This window comes from Eschrichtius robustus, chromosome 15 (genome assembly GCF_028021215.1).
Source record: "Eschrichtius robustus isolate mEscRob2 chromosome 15, mEscRob2.pri, whole genome shotgun sequence".
Classification (NCBI taxonomy): domain Eukaryota; kingdom Metazoa; phylum Chordata; class Mammalia; order Artiodactyla; family Eschrichtiidae; genus Eschrichtius; species Eschrichtius robustus.
The window spans coordinates 8,195,950-8,212,041 of NC_090838.1; the positions used below are offsets into that span (position 1 = coordinate 8,195,950).

General features: G+C 43.6%; 1 protein-coding gene across 8 annotated transcripts in view; it reads right to left on the reverse strand.

The window, feature by feature from the left end:
- Positions 1-16,092, reverse strand: part of E2F6 (E2F transcription factor 6) — a 31,676-nt gene that overhangs the window by 3,685 nt on the left and 11,899 nt on the right. For 4 of the 8 annotated variants that reach the window (XM_068563971.1, XM_068563970.1, XM_068563975.1 and 1 more), the window contains exons 4-7: positions 14,068-14,224; positions 12,872-12,985; positions 10,370-10,523; positions 3,851-7,835 (exon numbers count right to left, since the gene is read on the reverse strand). In XM_068563971.1, coding sequence (XP_068420072.1) covers positions 7,711-7,835; positions 10,370-10,523; positions 12,872-12,985; positions 14,068-14,224 — 550 coding nt within the window. In that variant the 3' untranslated portion in view covers positions 3,851-7,710. The other 4 variants (XR_011076475.1, XR_011076474.1, XM_068563973.1 and 1 more) reach the window with 3 other exon arrangements.

The following is a 16,092-nucleotide window of genomic DNA, read 5'->3' on the forward strand; positions in this document are numbered from 1 at the left end:
TGCACCATCTCTTCTTAATGGGAAGTTTCCTTTCATCATTTTCTTCATGAAATTTGACCACTCTGTCCCGTGTTTTCTGTCTTATTCTCCATCCCAGGCATGGAAACAGCTTTGTGGAAAGGCTGGCTTTGCATCATTATCAAGAGGACAGTGTTATAAGCCCCAAGCAGCCCTGTGGCCCTTGGATATGAAACCCTACCCCACCATGCCCCCCGGCCCTGTTGCTTTACGTCCGGGCTGGCAGACCCGACTTCACCCAGGACCCCACGACCCTGCCAGCTCCGTACCTCCACCATCTCTCATGAGTCACTGGCAGTGAGATGAAGAATGACATTCTCAGGTCCTTACTCGTCCTTCCACTCATGGGCTCCCCATTTAGACCTAAGAACATCCGCGATCAGCTCACCTTCTTGACAACAGGTCTAGGTCTACTCTGAATGGTTCTCCTTCCCCAAAGGAGCACGTTTTTCCGTGAAGATTTCTGAAGACAGTCCACTGATGACTTTGCATCCAGCCAGGTCCTCCCAGACCTTGTGGACCAAGACAACTGAACCAGTGCCACCCCCTCCGTGGCTTTCCCTGCTCCGGAGAATGGCTGGCCAGGAGGGCCGCGTGCACACACTTCGAACGGGACTGAGGAAGCCCTGGGCGTGATCAGAAGCCTCCACACTGTGGAGCTGCTCCCTCTCCATGGCAGGACTGCGAGGACAGCCACGGGAGGCTCAGCGCATAAAGACGTGCCCTCGGGGACAGAGCAGTCACAGCCGACTGTATTAATTAACCGCAACTGCCTCCAAACTCTGCAGCTCTTGGGCTTCCCAGAGCTGATACACAGGTAAGGACAGCTAGGATCTGGACACTTAGTCCTGAAGACAACAGCACTGTGGCGACCTTAGGAAATTGACAGCACAAGTGCTATAATTTCTCACTTTCTTAATGGAAGATAAAATCTGTGACTCCCCATCTATTTCTCTGGGAGTTGGAACCCATTTGGCTGCAGCTGGACCTTTCGTTGCAACAACGATCTGATCGTGGAAGGCTGGAATGCTCTGGATTCCTTGATCCATCACTCTGCTAGCACACGGGTCAGACAAGCCTCCGTTAAAAGCAGAAATGTGCCCCCTACCATGTCAGAAGCCCCTCTGATGGATGGATGAAAATTCAAAGTATAAATATCTGTTTAGTTACAGCCTCAAAGCAGAATTCGGATCAGCCTCATTTCTATTAGATTTTTTAAATGTATCAAATACTTATATAGTATTTACTGTGTGCCGGCCCTGTACATTAAAAATACTTCAAAAGTAAGTACTTAGAAACATTAACTCATTTAATCCTCATGTAACAACACTAAGCATTTGATTGCCTTTTTGGATACATAATAGATACATCTCCTTTTCTTCTCCCCAGTCCAGTTCCCATCGGATACTAGGACCAAACCAGGAACCCAAACTAAACAAACATCTGTGTTCCAATGCAATTCCAAGCCACGTTTGGAAATTTAATCAAAGTTGTTAAAAGCAAAACACCCTAGTCCATAACTTCAATATAACCTATACATTTTCTAAAATGGCTGAAGCAGAAAATAAAAACAATCTTGTTTCAACCTAAATGTCCATCAACAGATGAATGGATAAAGAAGGTGTGGTACGTATATACAATGTAGTACTACTCAGTCATAAAAAAGAATGAAATAATACCATTTGCAGCAACATGGATGGACCTAGAGATTATCATATTAAGTAAGTCAGACAGAGAAAGACAAATACCACATGATATCACATATGTGGAACCTAAAATATGACATAGATGAACTTATCTATGAAACAGAAACAGACTCACAGACATAGAGAACAGACTTGTGGTTGCCAAGGGGGCAGGGGTTGGGGCAGGGATGGATTAGGAGTTTGGAATGAGCAGTTGCAAATTATTATATATAGAATGGATAAACAACAAGGTCCTACTATATAGCACAGGGAACTATATTCAATATCCTATGATAAGCCTAATGGAAAAGAATATGAAAAAGAATGTATATACATGTATAACCGAATCACTTTGCTGTACAGCAGAAATTAACACAACGTTGTAAATCAACGACACTTCAATAAAATAAATTTTAAAAACATCTTTTCTCCTTGCCAGTAGTCACTTCTCTCCTCAAGCCCCCTCCACAACAAGAGGGAGAAACCTGATATTTACTGAACACTTATTTTAAGCTGGATACCACGTTTCCCTCTCTCAGACTGACCGCTTTAATGGGTAATCACCCTGAGCTCAGAGAGGTTAAGTAAAGGACATATAGGCTTATGCTATTAAGTGGAAGATCCAGGATTCAAGCCCTCTTCGTCCCCCTTTTTGAAGGTGGGGACCTTGCCTGTTTGTCTTTGCGTATCCAGCACTGACACAATGTACAACGTACATTTGTGGAATGAATGAAGGAATGAAGGAACACATTCCAATCTTCCTGACTCTAGGTGGTTTTCCCCAGGATTACTGTGCAGTCGTCTTTCTAAAATACAAATCTGACCTTACCACTGACTGGTAAAGAGCGGCAACCCTTTATCCTACAGGAACTGGAGAGCCCTGAAAGCTCGATCACAATGTTTTTCAAACTGTGGCTTGAGACTGATGAAGTCTTTAAAAAGTGAAAAGGAATCCATGGAAGAGTGTATCGCAAGGGAGTGAGGAAAGTATTGTTTGGGAAACATCTGTGTGTGTGCCGGACATTTAAAAAGTCATCCTCGCTGCCCTTTGACCTCTCTCTGCCTTTGCACATATTGTTTCTTCATCTGGAATGTTCTTCCCTTGCTCTGCCTGGGGACCTCTAGCTATGCTTCAAGTCCCAGTTTAAATGCATCAGCCACTCCATTCTCAGCCATTTAATTCTCATCCCTTCCTCTGTTTCCTGGGTGGTAGTTACTTGTTTGCTGGTCTCTCCTAGTGCTGTGGGTAAAGGCAAGGATCACGTCATGTTTCGAGTCTCTCTTTTTTTTTTTTTTTTAATTAAAAATAATTTTTTGGCTGCACTGTGCAGCATGCGGGATCTTAATTCCCCAACCAGAGATCGAACCCACACACCCTGCAGTGGAAGCTCGGAGTCTTAACCACTGGACTGCCAGGAAAGTCCCCTGTGTTTGTTTTCATCTTTCGAATGCCTGTAACAGAGCTTGTCTCAGAAAGGACTCTGTTACGTTCACTCTTTTATAGACCTTTGCTTGCAGTTAATCCTTATTGAACATCAAGTTATTTCTTGATATGCCTTATAATTTCCCATTACTGTCATACTCAGCTTTTTACAAAAATTTATTTATTATTTATTTATTTGTTTCGGCTGCGCTGGGTCTTCGTTGTGGCATGTGGGCTCTTTGTTGCAGTGCACGGGCTTCTCTAGTTTCGGCGTACGGGCTCTCCGGTTGTGGTGCAAGGGATCTAGAGCATGCGGGCTCAGTAGTTGTGGCGTGCGGGCTTAGTTTGTGGTATGTGGGATCTTAGTTTCCTGACCAGGGATCAAACCCAGGCCCCCTGCATTGGCAGCGTGGAGTCTTAACCGCTGGACCACCAGGGAAATCCCACATTCAGCTTTTAACAGCAATATAATTCCTCTATAACTAAAGCTTAAAAATAATGAAAAGTTTGAAGCCAACTCACATCCACTGTGATTCTTAGATTTGTCTTGAACGAGGTGAGTACCACGTAACACGCTGGTGACGTTATCTGCTCTTTTTTTCCCCGACTCCCAACATTGATGCGACCCCAGTTAAATTAAGAATGCCATCGGGGCAGATTTCAGAAGATCCGTACGTTAGCGGAAAGAAACCGTGATCAAAAAGAGGCTGATTGACTCTGGAGGAATAAAGCAGAACAAAAAGATTAGTAAAACGTACACTTCGGAATTCAAGTAGAATTTCTCTCTTTATAAATAAGTCGATTATGGGAAACGAAAGACACTCAAAGGGAACAAGCCTCATAGGACTCTGGTTAAACCTGAAAATAATTTTCCCCCATCAATTTCACATATGTTCTTTATTTTTCCATTACAACAGCTGCCTTTGGGGCAACTAGAATAAATTCTAGAAGAAATGTGCGAAGGAGCTCGGTTACCAATCTGATGTAGGGTGGATGGTTTATTTTTCTTTCTGCTTACACGGCAACCTATGCTTCAGGACTGAAATGCTGCAGAAATGCTGGGCAGTGCTTTCCAGCCCAGCCGCATAACCACTCCATTCATGAGTGGAGAGGTTCTGTGTTGGCACATGCTCAGCTTACAGACCTGTGGGCTGCGTTCCTGGGCCCACATTTCAGAGCAGTGTAAACAGTTGAAGTGGCCACCTTTGTAGATACCACTCCCAGGTTTTAAAAAGACTAAGGTTTTACCTCCTCTCACCAGAGTTTCAGGCTATACATAGAGAACTAGGTACCTGCTTTCCCCACAGCTCGTGCACTGGCAAAAGGTCAAAGAGAATGTAAGGTAACCTTGGAATAAGAGCCTTGAATTACTGCAGCAAATCCTCGTCCTCATCACAGTAAAGGAGAGTGGAGATGAAGGAGGAAGGGAGATGACAGCTCCCAATGAGGTTGGTTTGCATTTATGCAGTTCAAACTGTGTTACAACACGTACCATCAGAAGGCAAAACTCCAAGAAACAACCCATATCACAGCCATCCACTTAGACGGAGGGTCACCTTGGACCCAGGAATCAATTTAGAATCAGAGACGATAGAACTACAGTTACCCCTTGAACAACGCGGGACTTAGGGGCGCCCACCTGGCGCAGCTGAAAATCCACATTTAATTTTACAGTCCGTCCTCCTATTCGCGGTTCCTCTGTACCCGCGGGTTCCGCGTCTGCGGGTTCCACCAAGCTGGGATCGTGTGATCCTATAGTATTTTTTGAAAAAAAAGTCCACATATAACTGGACTTGCGCAGTTCGAACCCGTGTTATTCAAGGGTCAACTGTACAATGGAACTTTACAATTAGCCTACAGGTGGGAAAACAGGGTGATTTCTCTAATGTCATACTTAGCGAAGGGCAGAGCTGGGCTGCCTACACCATGCGGCCGTTATGGGTAGGAAGGACGTGCTGGGTGTTTCCTTTCTCTCAGATCCACCCCACCCTTCTATGCTCCGTTCTGTCACGCTGGGACTGGGCCCTGCAAAACCCGTGGCCTATCCTCCCCTGCTGGCCAGTTGGGTGCTGATAAGCAGGCAGTGGTGGGAGAATGGAATGCAGGAAGAGGACAGAAGTGACTTTCTTCCTTTTTCTAGCTCCTGTCAGTGTCCCGGCAGCCACAGAGGACTGCGTGGCTCCACTTTCCAGACCCCTTTGGTAGCCCCAGCACCGGCCACGGTGTCCCCTCAGAAGTGCCAGCACTAGTGGCTGTAACCCCCTTAGTGGTGTGCACGCCTGTGTCCCACCCCAACCAGAGGTTTGAGTACTAACCATTAGGTGGGTGTCTCCTTCCCCAGCAGAGCAATGGTGTGGCATCTCCTCCAGAGATGTGAGGACCTCGCCTCCGGGCTCCCGGGTTATGGGAACGCTACTTTATCCTAGGGGTGGCTGCTGCTTCCTGAATTATTAGTATCTGCTACCTCAAGGTTCTTTTTTGCTACTTCAGCCTTCTTGTATTAACTCACCTCTGATGTGATACCCACCGTGGTTTTCTTACTGGACGCTGCCTGATACAGTACTTGGTATTAAGAGTGTTTGTCGTACCGTCTTTGGAACACGTATGTCTTACTGAAACATCTAAGGCATTTACTACCTCCTGCTCAACAGATCCAATGTCATGGGCCAAGGTGATGTTCTGAGGGGAGTGAAGACACTCAAGATCTCTGCAGACTAGATCATGGCAAGAACAGGAAAATGGACACAGCTAGAATATAAGGCTGATCTCTTAACAGTTGTGACTTCTTTCCTCCCCAGTCACTGTTTAGATTTTAATATGTGAGAATTAGTGTGAATTCACTTTATCAACAAGAACGGGATCTGGAAATTTAAAGTCAATGCTATTCTCTAGCAGCATCTGCTTCATTGGATGTTAAGTGAAGAAATCTGGAAACTCTGAACCCTCCACTAGATGGCAACCATCACACAAATTTGTGTTAGACTCCCATGACGCTAGTGGCCAACAAATGTATTAATAGTCAGATTTTATTGATCACAAGCAACTGACAAGTTGGGAGTGTGCCTAAGGTATGACACTGGTTTGGTGCGAGGCTGTTTCTGAGTCTTTCACTCACTGACTTGGGGCAGAGATTGCTAGCTGTCCCCAAACATACTAGTTAGCACAGGCTGGGTTATGTTGCAGTTAACAAGTTAGTTCCAAACAAATCCCAATGATTTGACACATTTCACACTGCATGCAGATGGGCAGGGCAATTCCACAGTCTCTAGGGGATCCAGGCTGATGGAGGCTCCAGGATCTTCTAGCTGCATCACCTACAACCTGTGGCTTTCTTGGTTATTGGGGCACGAAGAGCTACTGCAGAACTGCATGTAGTCTTTTCACATGTCACTTCCTTTCATAGCCAACTGGCTAGAACTAGTCATGTGGTCTCACTAGAGGTCATCTTCCTGCCAAGAGGGGAGGAGAATAGGATCTAGTAATGTCTAACAACACCTTGTTATCTACTCTTCTTCAGCAGCACTAGAGCTCCAGGTGTTAGCTGGGCACGTGGCTGTCCCCCTACCCAAGATTACATTTCTAAAGCTCAGTGGCTAAATTGTGGCCAACGGATGTAAAGTGAAGTGAACTGCAGGAAGTGTCCTCAAGGAGAAGTGTACCTTTCTTCTCTTTCTTCATCCTGCCTGCTGGCTAGTACGTAGACACAACGGCTAAGGCTCCAGCAGCTCTCCTGGACTTTGAAGTGAACTCGGAAATGCAAGCCAAGCCTGAAGGAAGAACTACCTGGAAGGAAACTTGGTCCCTGACCCCTTGGAGAGCCATACCAACTCTGGACTATCTGCAGATTTCCTGTATGTGACAGATGAACCTGTATCTTTTTTAAGCTGCTGTTATTTTGGGGTTTTTCTGCTACTTGCAGCTGAATTTAATCCTTGCCAATATGGGTGCCCCAGTGCAAAGTCTATTATGGCTTCTTTTCCCAGTAAGTAACATCCCTCTTCCCCTTCCACGTTCAGAATTAACTGATAGACACAGAGGTCTGAGAGACGGACATCAGATATTAACGAAGTATCTCTACCATTATTAATAAAGCTGACTGGAGACACGGCTTTAGATTAGCAGACAAAGGCTGTGGCAATTTCCTAAAATCAGACAACAATGAAGTAGACTGCTCCTTTCACGGATGATTCTTCTGTAGCCTGCAACGCTGTTTGCTAGCATTTTACCCACAGCAGAACGTCTTTCAAAATTGGCATCAAGCCTCTGAAACCCTGCTGCTGCTTCGTCAGCTACGTCCGTCGTATTCTCAATCCTCTGCTGTCATTTCAACAATCCTCACGGCATCTTCACCGGGATTAGATTCCAACTCAAGACACCACTTTCTTGGTTCATCAATAAGAAGCAACTCCTCATCTGTTCAAGTTTTATATTTATAACAAACATAATAATAACGAAAACATTTGAAATATTACAAGAATTACCAAAATGCGACACAGAGACATGAAATGAGCAAACGCTACCGGGAAAATAGCGCCTACAGACTTGCTGGACACAGGGTGGCCACAAACCTTCCATTTTTAAAAATCACAGCATCTGCGAAGCACAATAAAATGAGGTACGCCTGTACGCACGGAGAGATGGGTAGTGATGTTCAGGGCAGAGTGGGGAAGGACCCTGGACGCTAGTTCTGGGGATGCGCACCTTAGCAGCTGTAAAAAGAAGAAACCAACACCAGAAGCTGGAGTGACAGGAGAGAGATGCATTTATGTAACACGCCTACAGTTACAAAGGACTTTCGTTTACATGATCTCATTTTACTCTCAGAGCAATTTGCAAAGTAGAACATTTATCACATCTCACAAGTAAGGAACTGCTGATTAGAAACGATGCTATCACCTGCGGCCATGCTTTCTTTGTTGGTTTTGGGGGCACTGCCTTCTTTAGTTGTTTATTTTCCCTTCCTCTCATTATTCCTTCTCAGGAAAAGCCTTTTCTTCTGTATTTCCCCTTAAAATAAATGTTACTGGGCCTCTCCCTCTTCTGCTGTACCCTCTCATTAGGTGACTTCATCCACGCTCATGTTTAGCCGTCACATATGACCGACAGCTGCCAAATCTACAAGGCGGAGCCTGGACCTCTCCACGGAGCACCTGATCTCTACACACACCTTCTGCCTGGACTCTCAGGTTCACCGCACGTGCCCAAGAGGAGGAGCACGGCAAGCAGTCCCGGGCCGACAGAGGCAGCCGGCGCAGACCGTGAGGAGGGAAGAGGCTGGTGCTTGGCAGCGGGACGGGACTGGCAAAAGCCGCTGGAGCCCAGAGGTGTGCCAGTCCTACATACTCAGCATTATTTTTCAGTACTTTGATTTTTGATTCCTATGCTAGCTCTATATACATGGTCTTAATTTCACGTTGCTTCAATTCTTTCTTTGAAAGCAAGAGAAGTTTACAATATGAATTTGAATGACACAAGAACCTTGTATGTTATATAAGCCAAGTATTATTAGTCTAATTTTACCATTCACTCACTCACTCACTCACTCACTCACTCACTCACTGATTTGTTCAAACATTTACTGAGCACTTTTTATGTGCTAGGCGTGGTGCAAGTCAGCTGGGTTTAACAACGATTAAGACAAAGTCCCTCAAGGAGCTCACAGTCTAATGGTAAACTACTGAGTAAACTGAGGCACAGAGTGGTAAATGACTTACCCAATGAGGTAGAAATACCTAGGTACTTGGAAACGTGGGACTAGAGCTGGAGAGAGGGCAGGGTACCACTAACTCATCATAAGTAAACCCCTTTGATTGAAGAGCAAGGCTGCATACAGAAACATATTACAAAACCTGATTGCAAAAAAGGTTAAAATAGTTTCCAATTCTCATCATGATTGAATTCATGTCTTTCAAGGAATTAGGCCATGACCTGATGGCATTTGTACACTTGCCCCTAAGGCTTGGGGCCTGCCACCAGTCTGCTCAGACACAATGACTCTGTAGGGAGCCTGAAGTCCAATTTTAGCGCTGGGAACCGTACTGAAATACCTTCATTAAATCTACAGACTTTAACTGTATAGCATATTTATGATACTTCTACATGTAGAAGTTTGGAAAAAACTCTCCTCTAACCCTCACTCAGAGGATTCTAATAAGTTACAGATACCACAGAAATCAGAGAATATGTCTGTTACTTTCCATATATACATTATTTTGGCTGTACAAAGGTGAAAAGTTTCACTCAGACTTATTTCAGACTTATTTCATAAGTGATCTAAACATTATACAAATATATACAAAGACGTCATGTCCAGATGCGTGCGTACACCCATCCATTGCAGACGTGAACCCGTGTAAGGCAATTTCTTTTGTGATAATGACACACGATCCATGCAGCAAAGGGCAGGGTCCGCTAAGAACTGTCCGTCCAGCCTGCCTGTCTGTTTCAGTGATACTCTGGGTGATTTGGTAATTTCAGTAGGCAAGATGTCTATGTCACTGACAAAAAGCAGTGAATAATTATAAAAAGAGTTGTTTTCAAACGCAGAAAGCATAATTATCCAGTAATCTAAGTAGTGAACTACTCGAAGGTACTCCTGGCCTTACGGCTGCTACTGAGAATGAGAAAATGTCTGGGATGATTTATCGCTCTGAGAATCACGTCTAATGCATAATTCATCCACACAGGATGTCCCCAAAAGACTCAATGCACGAATCCTCAGATGCCGTCAATTGCTCACTTCAAGCAGTTCTTCACTTTGCTGTGGAGGATTTTCTTCTGAAAAAATAACAAGCACAAGAGAAACCCTCCTAGGTGAAGGTATGAAAGGCGGACAGCTAATAGCACATACAATTCAAGTGCTTAAAAAAACAATAGGGAGACCTCAGTCAAGAACCATATTCTTACGTTAATGGCGTGAGGCTAGTGGTTTGAGTCTCACAAGAATGAACTACAACTCAAGCATGTGCCTGAGAGGCCCGGGTCAGAGGATGCAAACAGCCCTCCCTACAGAGACCGCACTCTAGGACCAGCTACAGTTCTACGTTTTCACGGCTGTCAAAACTACACAGAAACAGTCTAAACTACGGGTAAGAGTCACCTTGCAGTTTTTTAACTCATGTGTTTTGTAGCTAGGGAGGGTAAAACATACCTGTGAGGCCATAATGTTCATCGATGAAACTGTATATATTTTAAAACTCATTAAAATCTGACGTCTTCCTAACCACAGAACTGGTGCCCTTACCTTTCTCAGCGGGAGGGCGCTCTGGATGTCTGCTTTCAGACGAAGAGGCCCCGACACCGTCTGACACCTTGTGACTTGACTGCTCCCGCTCCACTTCACACAGATACACATCAATAGGTCCTTTCGTGCTCCTGACATGTACTGTGATAGAATCCTAGCAAGAGACACAGAAAACATCAAGGTGAGTGAGAGAATTCGCTGACTGCATTGTTTCACTTGCTAGAACTGTAAACGTTTCAAGGGACACTTGTGAAAAGTCTCATTCAGGTAGTTTCCTTTCTATCATATATTTGAGAAAATCACGCATGTATTAGTTAGCTTGAGTCACAGGAAACCACTGGCCAATTCACACAGTTAACACAGCTACTTGATGGTGCAGCAATGGTCTCAGAGCCAGGAGGGGACCTCAGAACTCGGGAGCCCATCTTTCTCTACTCTCAAAGACTTGACCCCTTCAAGTAGTCTGTACTTGAGACTCAAAAATCAGTATTTGGATGACAAAGAAATCTAAAACACCCCGCAGACTCAAATGATAAGGCTGTGTTAAGATTTCAGACCACTGAAGAGGTAACTGAGCTAAAGGAAAGGACCACTCTTCCATCCACTTGAAAAAGAGGATGAGATCAAGACAAAATATACCTCTTGTAATTTAAAACATTAAAACCCAAAAGATATCAGGAAATTGGGTTACTCCTACTGAGAATTATGCTACATTCGTAAGGCACAGTTCCGGTTACAGATGATTCTTTGTTGTTTTGATGCGAGTGGGTTCAACTGCAAAGTCAAGGCTGTTTTCTCCCTCTCCTGCGGTCAGGCCTGGGCTTGGTACCAGATGCCCCTGCTCTACGCCACCCTGCGATCTCACAGCAGAGGGGCTCCCAACCTCAAGCGCCACCTTCCACAGCTTCCCGGTAGCAGGCAGGCAAGGCAGGTACGCTGAAGAACGTCTGCTCAGCTCCTAGACGGGCGGGCCAGGTCTGGCTTGAACGGTACACGCTGTGCAATTCGACAGATACTTCTGAGCAGTAACGGAAACCACTGAGCTGCCCAGAAGCGGCAGCTGGGGACCTCGCGGTCCACTCAGTCATGGGCCGCCCGCGCCTCGTGCAGGGCGAGGTGATACTGTGGACTCTGTGGGCCATGCCATCCTTCTCACAACCACACAACTGCCATTCTAGAGTGAAAGCCGTCAGAGACACAATCTAAACGAATGGGCACGTGGCTGTGTCCCGAAACAATTATTTACAAAAACCCAGCAGGCTGGATGTGACTCAAAGGCCAGTCCATCTCCACCGGGACGAGATCCCCAGATCTCCCTGGAATCGGACCCTGTGCGTTATCGGTCCCACTGTCTTTCCTTATTGCTGAGAATGGCTGCCAAGAGGGCCCACGTTCCTCAGCTTTTAAATGGGATCTAAGAGACATCTTGGGCATGATCGAAGGCTCGGCAAGATTTGGCAATTACAGCCTGAAGCAGCTCACAGCACAGGGAAAAAACCAAACACCCGTCAGCCACTGCAGAATGGATTATCATGCCCCAAAGGAAGGATGTATTGAAAGATTAGTGATTATGTGTGAATGTGAATATGTGAAATGATTCACATTAAACATAAATGTTACTTAGGAGACTCTGAATATATCTAAATCTAAATAAAACAACTAGGAAGCATCACCAAGAAGTCACAATTTGAGTGTGACTGGAATACACGAAAGCTGTTCCTTAATCCATCTGTAATACACTGTCAAGTGGCAACTGGGGTCTCACACGGACAGTGGTCTTCTGGGGACAAAAGGAAAGGTGGGTGGTGAGAATTTCTTCACGAGGAGGGAGGTAAGTCCCTGTCGCAATGAAGTGATGACTTCAGCACTGACAGTTCTATCAGGCTGTCAGCACGTGATCTGTCCTAAGAATGATCATGCCCCTTCGTTCTGATTCCACCCTTACCACGCAACCTTCTGATGACACGTATCTTTCAGTACAAACTTTCCTGCAAGCAGCTGACAGCTGACAGTCCTTTCATTTACAAAGCAATTTTACTTTTCATTTTAAATGTATAATTTAGTGTTCTCTTTTATTCATAGTCTTTTATGAATTTGGTTAGTGAGTTAATTCCCTAGAGCCCTCGCTGACACCGGATCTTAACACTGAGGCAGTCCTCGGTGATTCCTCTAAGAGGCATGAGAGTACAACAGTTAAGAACAAACTCTGAACCCAAACTATCTGGGTTTGAATTGTGGTTCTGTCACTTACTATGCGATGGTGAGGAAGTTAACTAAACTTTCTGTGCTTCAGATTCCTCATCTTTAAAGGATAATAATCATGACTACCGCGTTTGTTGTGTTATGCAAAACAACTCAGAATGTGTAAAGTGCCTCAAGCTGTATCAGGTATGCAGCTACCACGCACACACTGGTGATGAGGTGCTGGGACCGCGATAAAGCGCAGCCTATGCAGCTGACCTGCCTCCCTTTAAGCCTTCTTAAAAATGCAGGGCTACCTACTTCTCTGGGCGCTGGAACATCCAATCTGGTTTCTGCCGGAGCCTTAACTGCAATTACAATCTGTTCATGGAAGGCTTGAATGCTATGAATATCTTGATACGTCACATATGCTAGTGTGAAAATCAGTCAAGGGTCTCTAAGCAGAGTGGGGAGATAATTTATCTCTTATAATACACGAATCCAAGTGTAATCTTAGAATATCTTTAGTTTTTATGGGATACAAACTCACAATTAAGGAAAGCAGTCAGGAAAAAATTATTTCATATATAATTCTTATTATTTCATAAACAATTCTTAAGATTTTATAAAGTGTTTTACAATATTTGTAACTTGAAGAATCCCTTTAAACTACACTATTGTGATGACGACACTTTCTGGAGAAAAATATTAATGAAGTCTGGACCTCTAAAACACATACAACCCATGAAGCTACCAAACCTCCCCCGGCCCTTCCCTATGCATTGCGAGATATTACTATGAGAACCTTTGGGAAAAAATATTCAGAGTTTTGATGAGAATCTCCTAAAATGTAAGGTGGAAAGAATCGGTAAGAAGTAGACACAACTTAGAGAACCAGTTTTTCAGGACTATCATGTACTCATGGGATTTCCCTCATCCAAAATTATTTTCTATCTCGCTACCTGAATTTTTCTCATCTTCTTTTATTGTGTTGCCTGAAATTTTTACATTACATGATTTACTGGGTTTCCCCAGCATTCTTTTTTTTTTTTTTTTCTTACTCCACACATCTTTCGATTGAGTGTAGTAACAGCATTTACCTTCCTTCTGATCACTGTATTGTGGAAACGGAAGTTTTGACTGGGGGAGAGTCTAAGTAAACTTGAAGCACGGAACAGCTCAGAATCAGCGACACCTCAGAAAGGTGTTCACCCATTCCGCGTGGGGAACAGGGCAGCAAAAAAGTCTAGGAGACCCGGGAGGAGATCAGTACCAAAGACAAATCTCCCCCTCTGGTCCCAGAGACACTGAACTTAGGAGCAATACGACATTCAGCTGCGTGTTATGCTTTGTGGACCAGAATGGCAGTTTAAGTACCATTTCTATGGCAATTCACTCACTTCTAAAGGTCTTATTTTGTATCTTAAATATACGAATTAATCCCCAAGCTGACCCTACCATCTAAAGTAATCTGCTTTGGAAGGAGAATTTTTTTAAAGGCACAAAGTTAAAGGATATCTTTCATTTTCTTTGTCGTCTGTTAACTTGAACAACTGCTGAGCACAATCCTTAATTAACGCATCCAGAGCATCTTCCATCGCCGATAAATCAGAAAGTTCCTCCTGCAGCTTCTTCTGTTGGGGCACCGCTCCAAAATTGCTAAGATCAGATCCTCTTTAAAAGAAAAAGATCACCATCAATAACATCTAGGAGATTACAAAAAAATACAAGGTAGGTTACTGGAACTTCTCCAAACGTTTACACCAGGTGTTTCCCACAATGACAGAAACCAGGTACTGAACTCCAGTCCTTCCCGCCCATTATTCTAGACAACCATTATTTCTCCTGGTTTTTGTCCCCATTTCTGTTTCTTTACACAGAGACTTTAAAAACAAAACCAACACCATAACCCTGTGGGAATTAGTAGTAGTAGGGAAAGCGTAATGAAGTTTAATGAGCAGTGAACTGAGTCAGTAACACCCAGTTTCAGCCCAGCTCTACTTCTCACATGACTTTTGACAAGTTATGATCTTTTAATCCTTTAGTTCTTACATATGAAAAACAAGATGTATTGGCCAAATGATAGTTCCCCTGCTAAAATTCTATAAGTCTTTATTTTTTCCCCACTGTGCATATTCTATCCAGTTCTATCTGAATATAATGATCATTTTTTAAAGATATATTTTCTTTATTACTGTTTACTCCAATATGACATGACCTGAGCAACAACCAATATTCATTCTTTTCTTCAATTTTTATAGAAAATAAAAAGTGAAAAAAAGGCTGTTACCACTTTACCTTTCTTTCAGTTGCTAGTTCTCAAATCTAATTCTAATTAGTGGTTCGGAACACAATCTGATATTAACCCCTAAACTGTTAATGTCATTTAGCAAACATGTTCAAATTAGAATCCAATTTGCATTTCCATAATATTGACAAAATAACGTCCTTTATGAATCCCTTTCCTCTAATAGCTAAGTTAATTACTTAGAATCATTTAATGATCTTTGTTGGTAGATTTTTCATTTGCCTGAAAGGTCTTTATGTACTTATATGCTGGAACTGTTTCTTTTTTTTTTTTTTTTTAAAGATTGATTGATTGATTGATTGATTGCTATGTTGGGTCTTCGTTTCTGTGCTAGGGCTTTCTCTAGTTGCGGCAAGCGGGGGCCACTCTTCATCACGGTGCGCGGGCCTCTCACTATCGCGGCCTCTCTTGTTGTGGAGCACAGGCTCCAGATGCGCAGGCTCAGTAGTTGTGGCACACGGGCCCAGTTGCTCCGCGGCATGTGGGATCCTCCCAGACCAGGGCTCGAACCCGTGTCCCCTGCATTAGCAGGCAGATTCTCAACCACTGCGCCACCAGGGAAGCCCTGGAACTGTTTCTTACTGATCCAAAATACTTGCCTATTGTGAGTATAACAGCCTTCTTCCTGTGTGGGTTCCCCGCACATGTGCATGCGTGGACACACACACACACACACACACACACACCCCTACATTTATACCATAAAGTCTTCTTTCCATGAGATCCCTCCTAATCATATGTTAAGTCTTTAGCTATTGACTTTTAGATATTAAGTCTCCTGATTTTTTTTTTTTACATTCAGGGCATTGTGTTTCGAAGTATGATATACACCATAATCACTTGGGGTAGTTGTTAAGAAGGTAGGTATCCGTCTTCTCCCAGAACTGAATTACAACCCCTGCGGAGGGAGGCATCTAAGTGTTTATTACACTACAGTGCAAGAACCACTGTTTTACAGCCTTAACTGATTTCCCCCTGATGTTAATAATCAATTAGAACTGAAGAAATATTTTTTTTAAAATTCCTATACAAATCAGATGTCCCCTTATCTCGAAAAGTGAAATTCTTAAAACCAATCATGACTCCATTTAACTTTTCCATAATATTGGAATGATATTCTATGTCTATGGCTTTTAATTGGTACCGAGTAGTAAAAAAACATTGCTAGTAACTAGTTTGTTTTAAGCATAGTATTGTCACTTAATAAGAAGGGGGAAAAAAAAAAAAAGAAGAA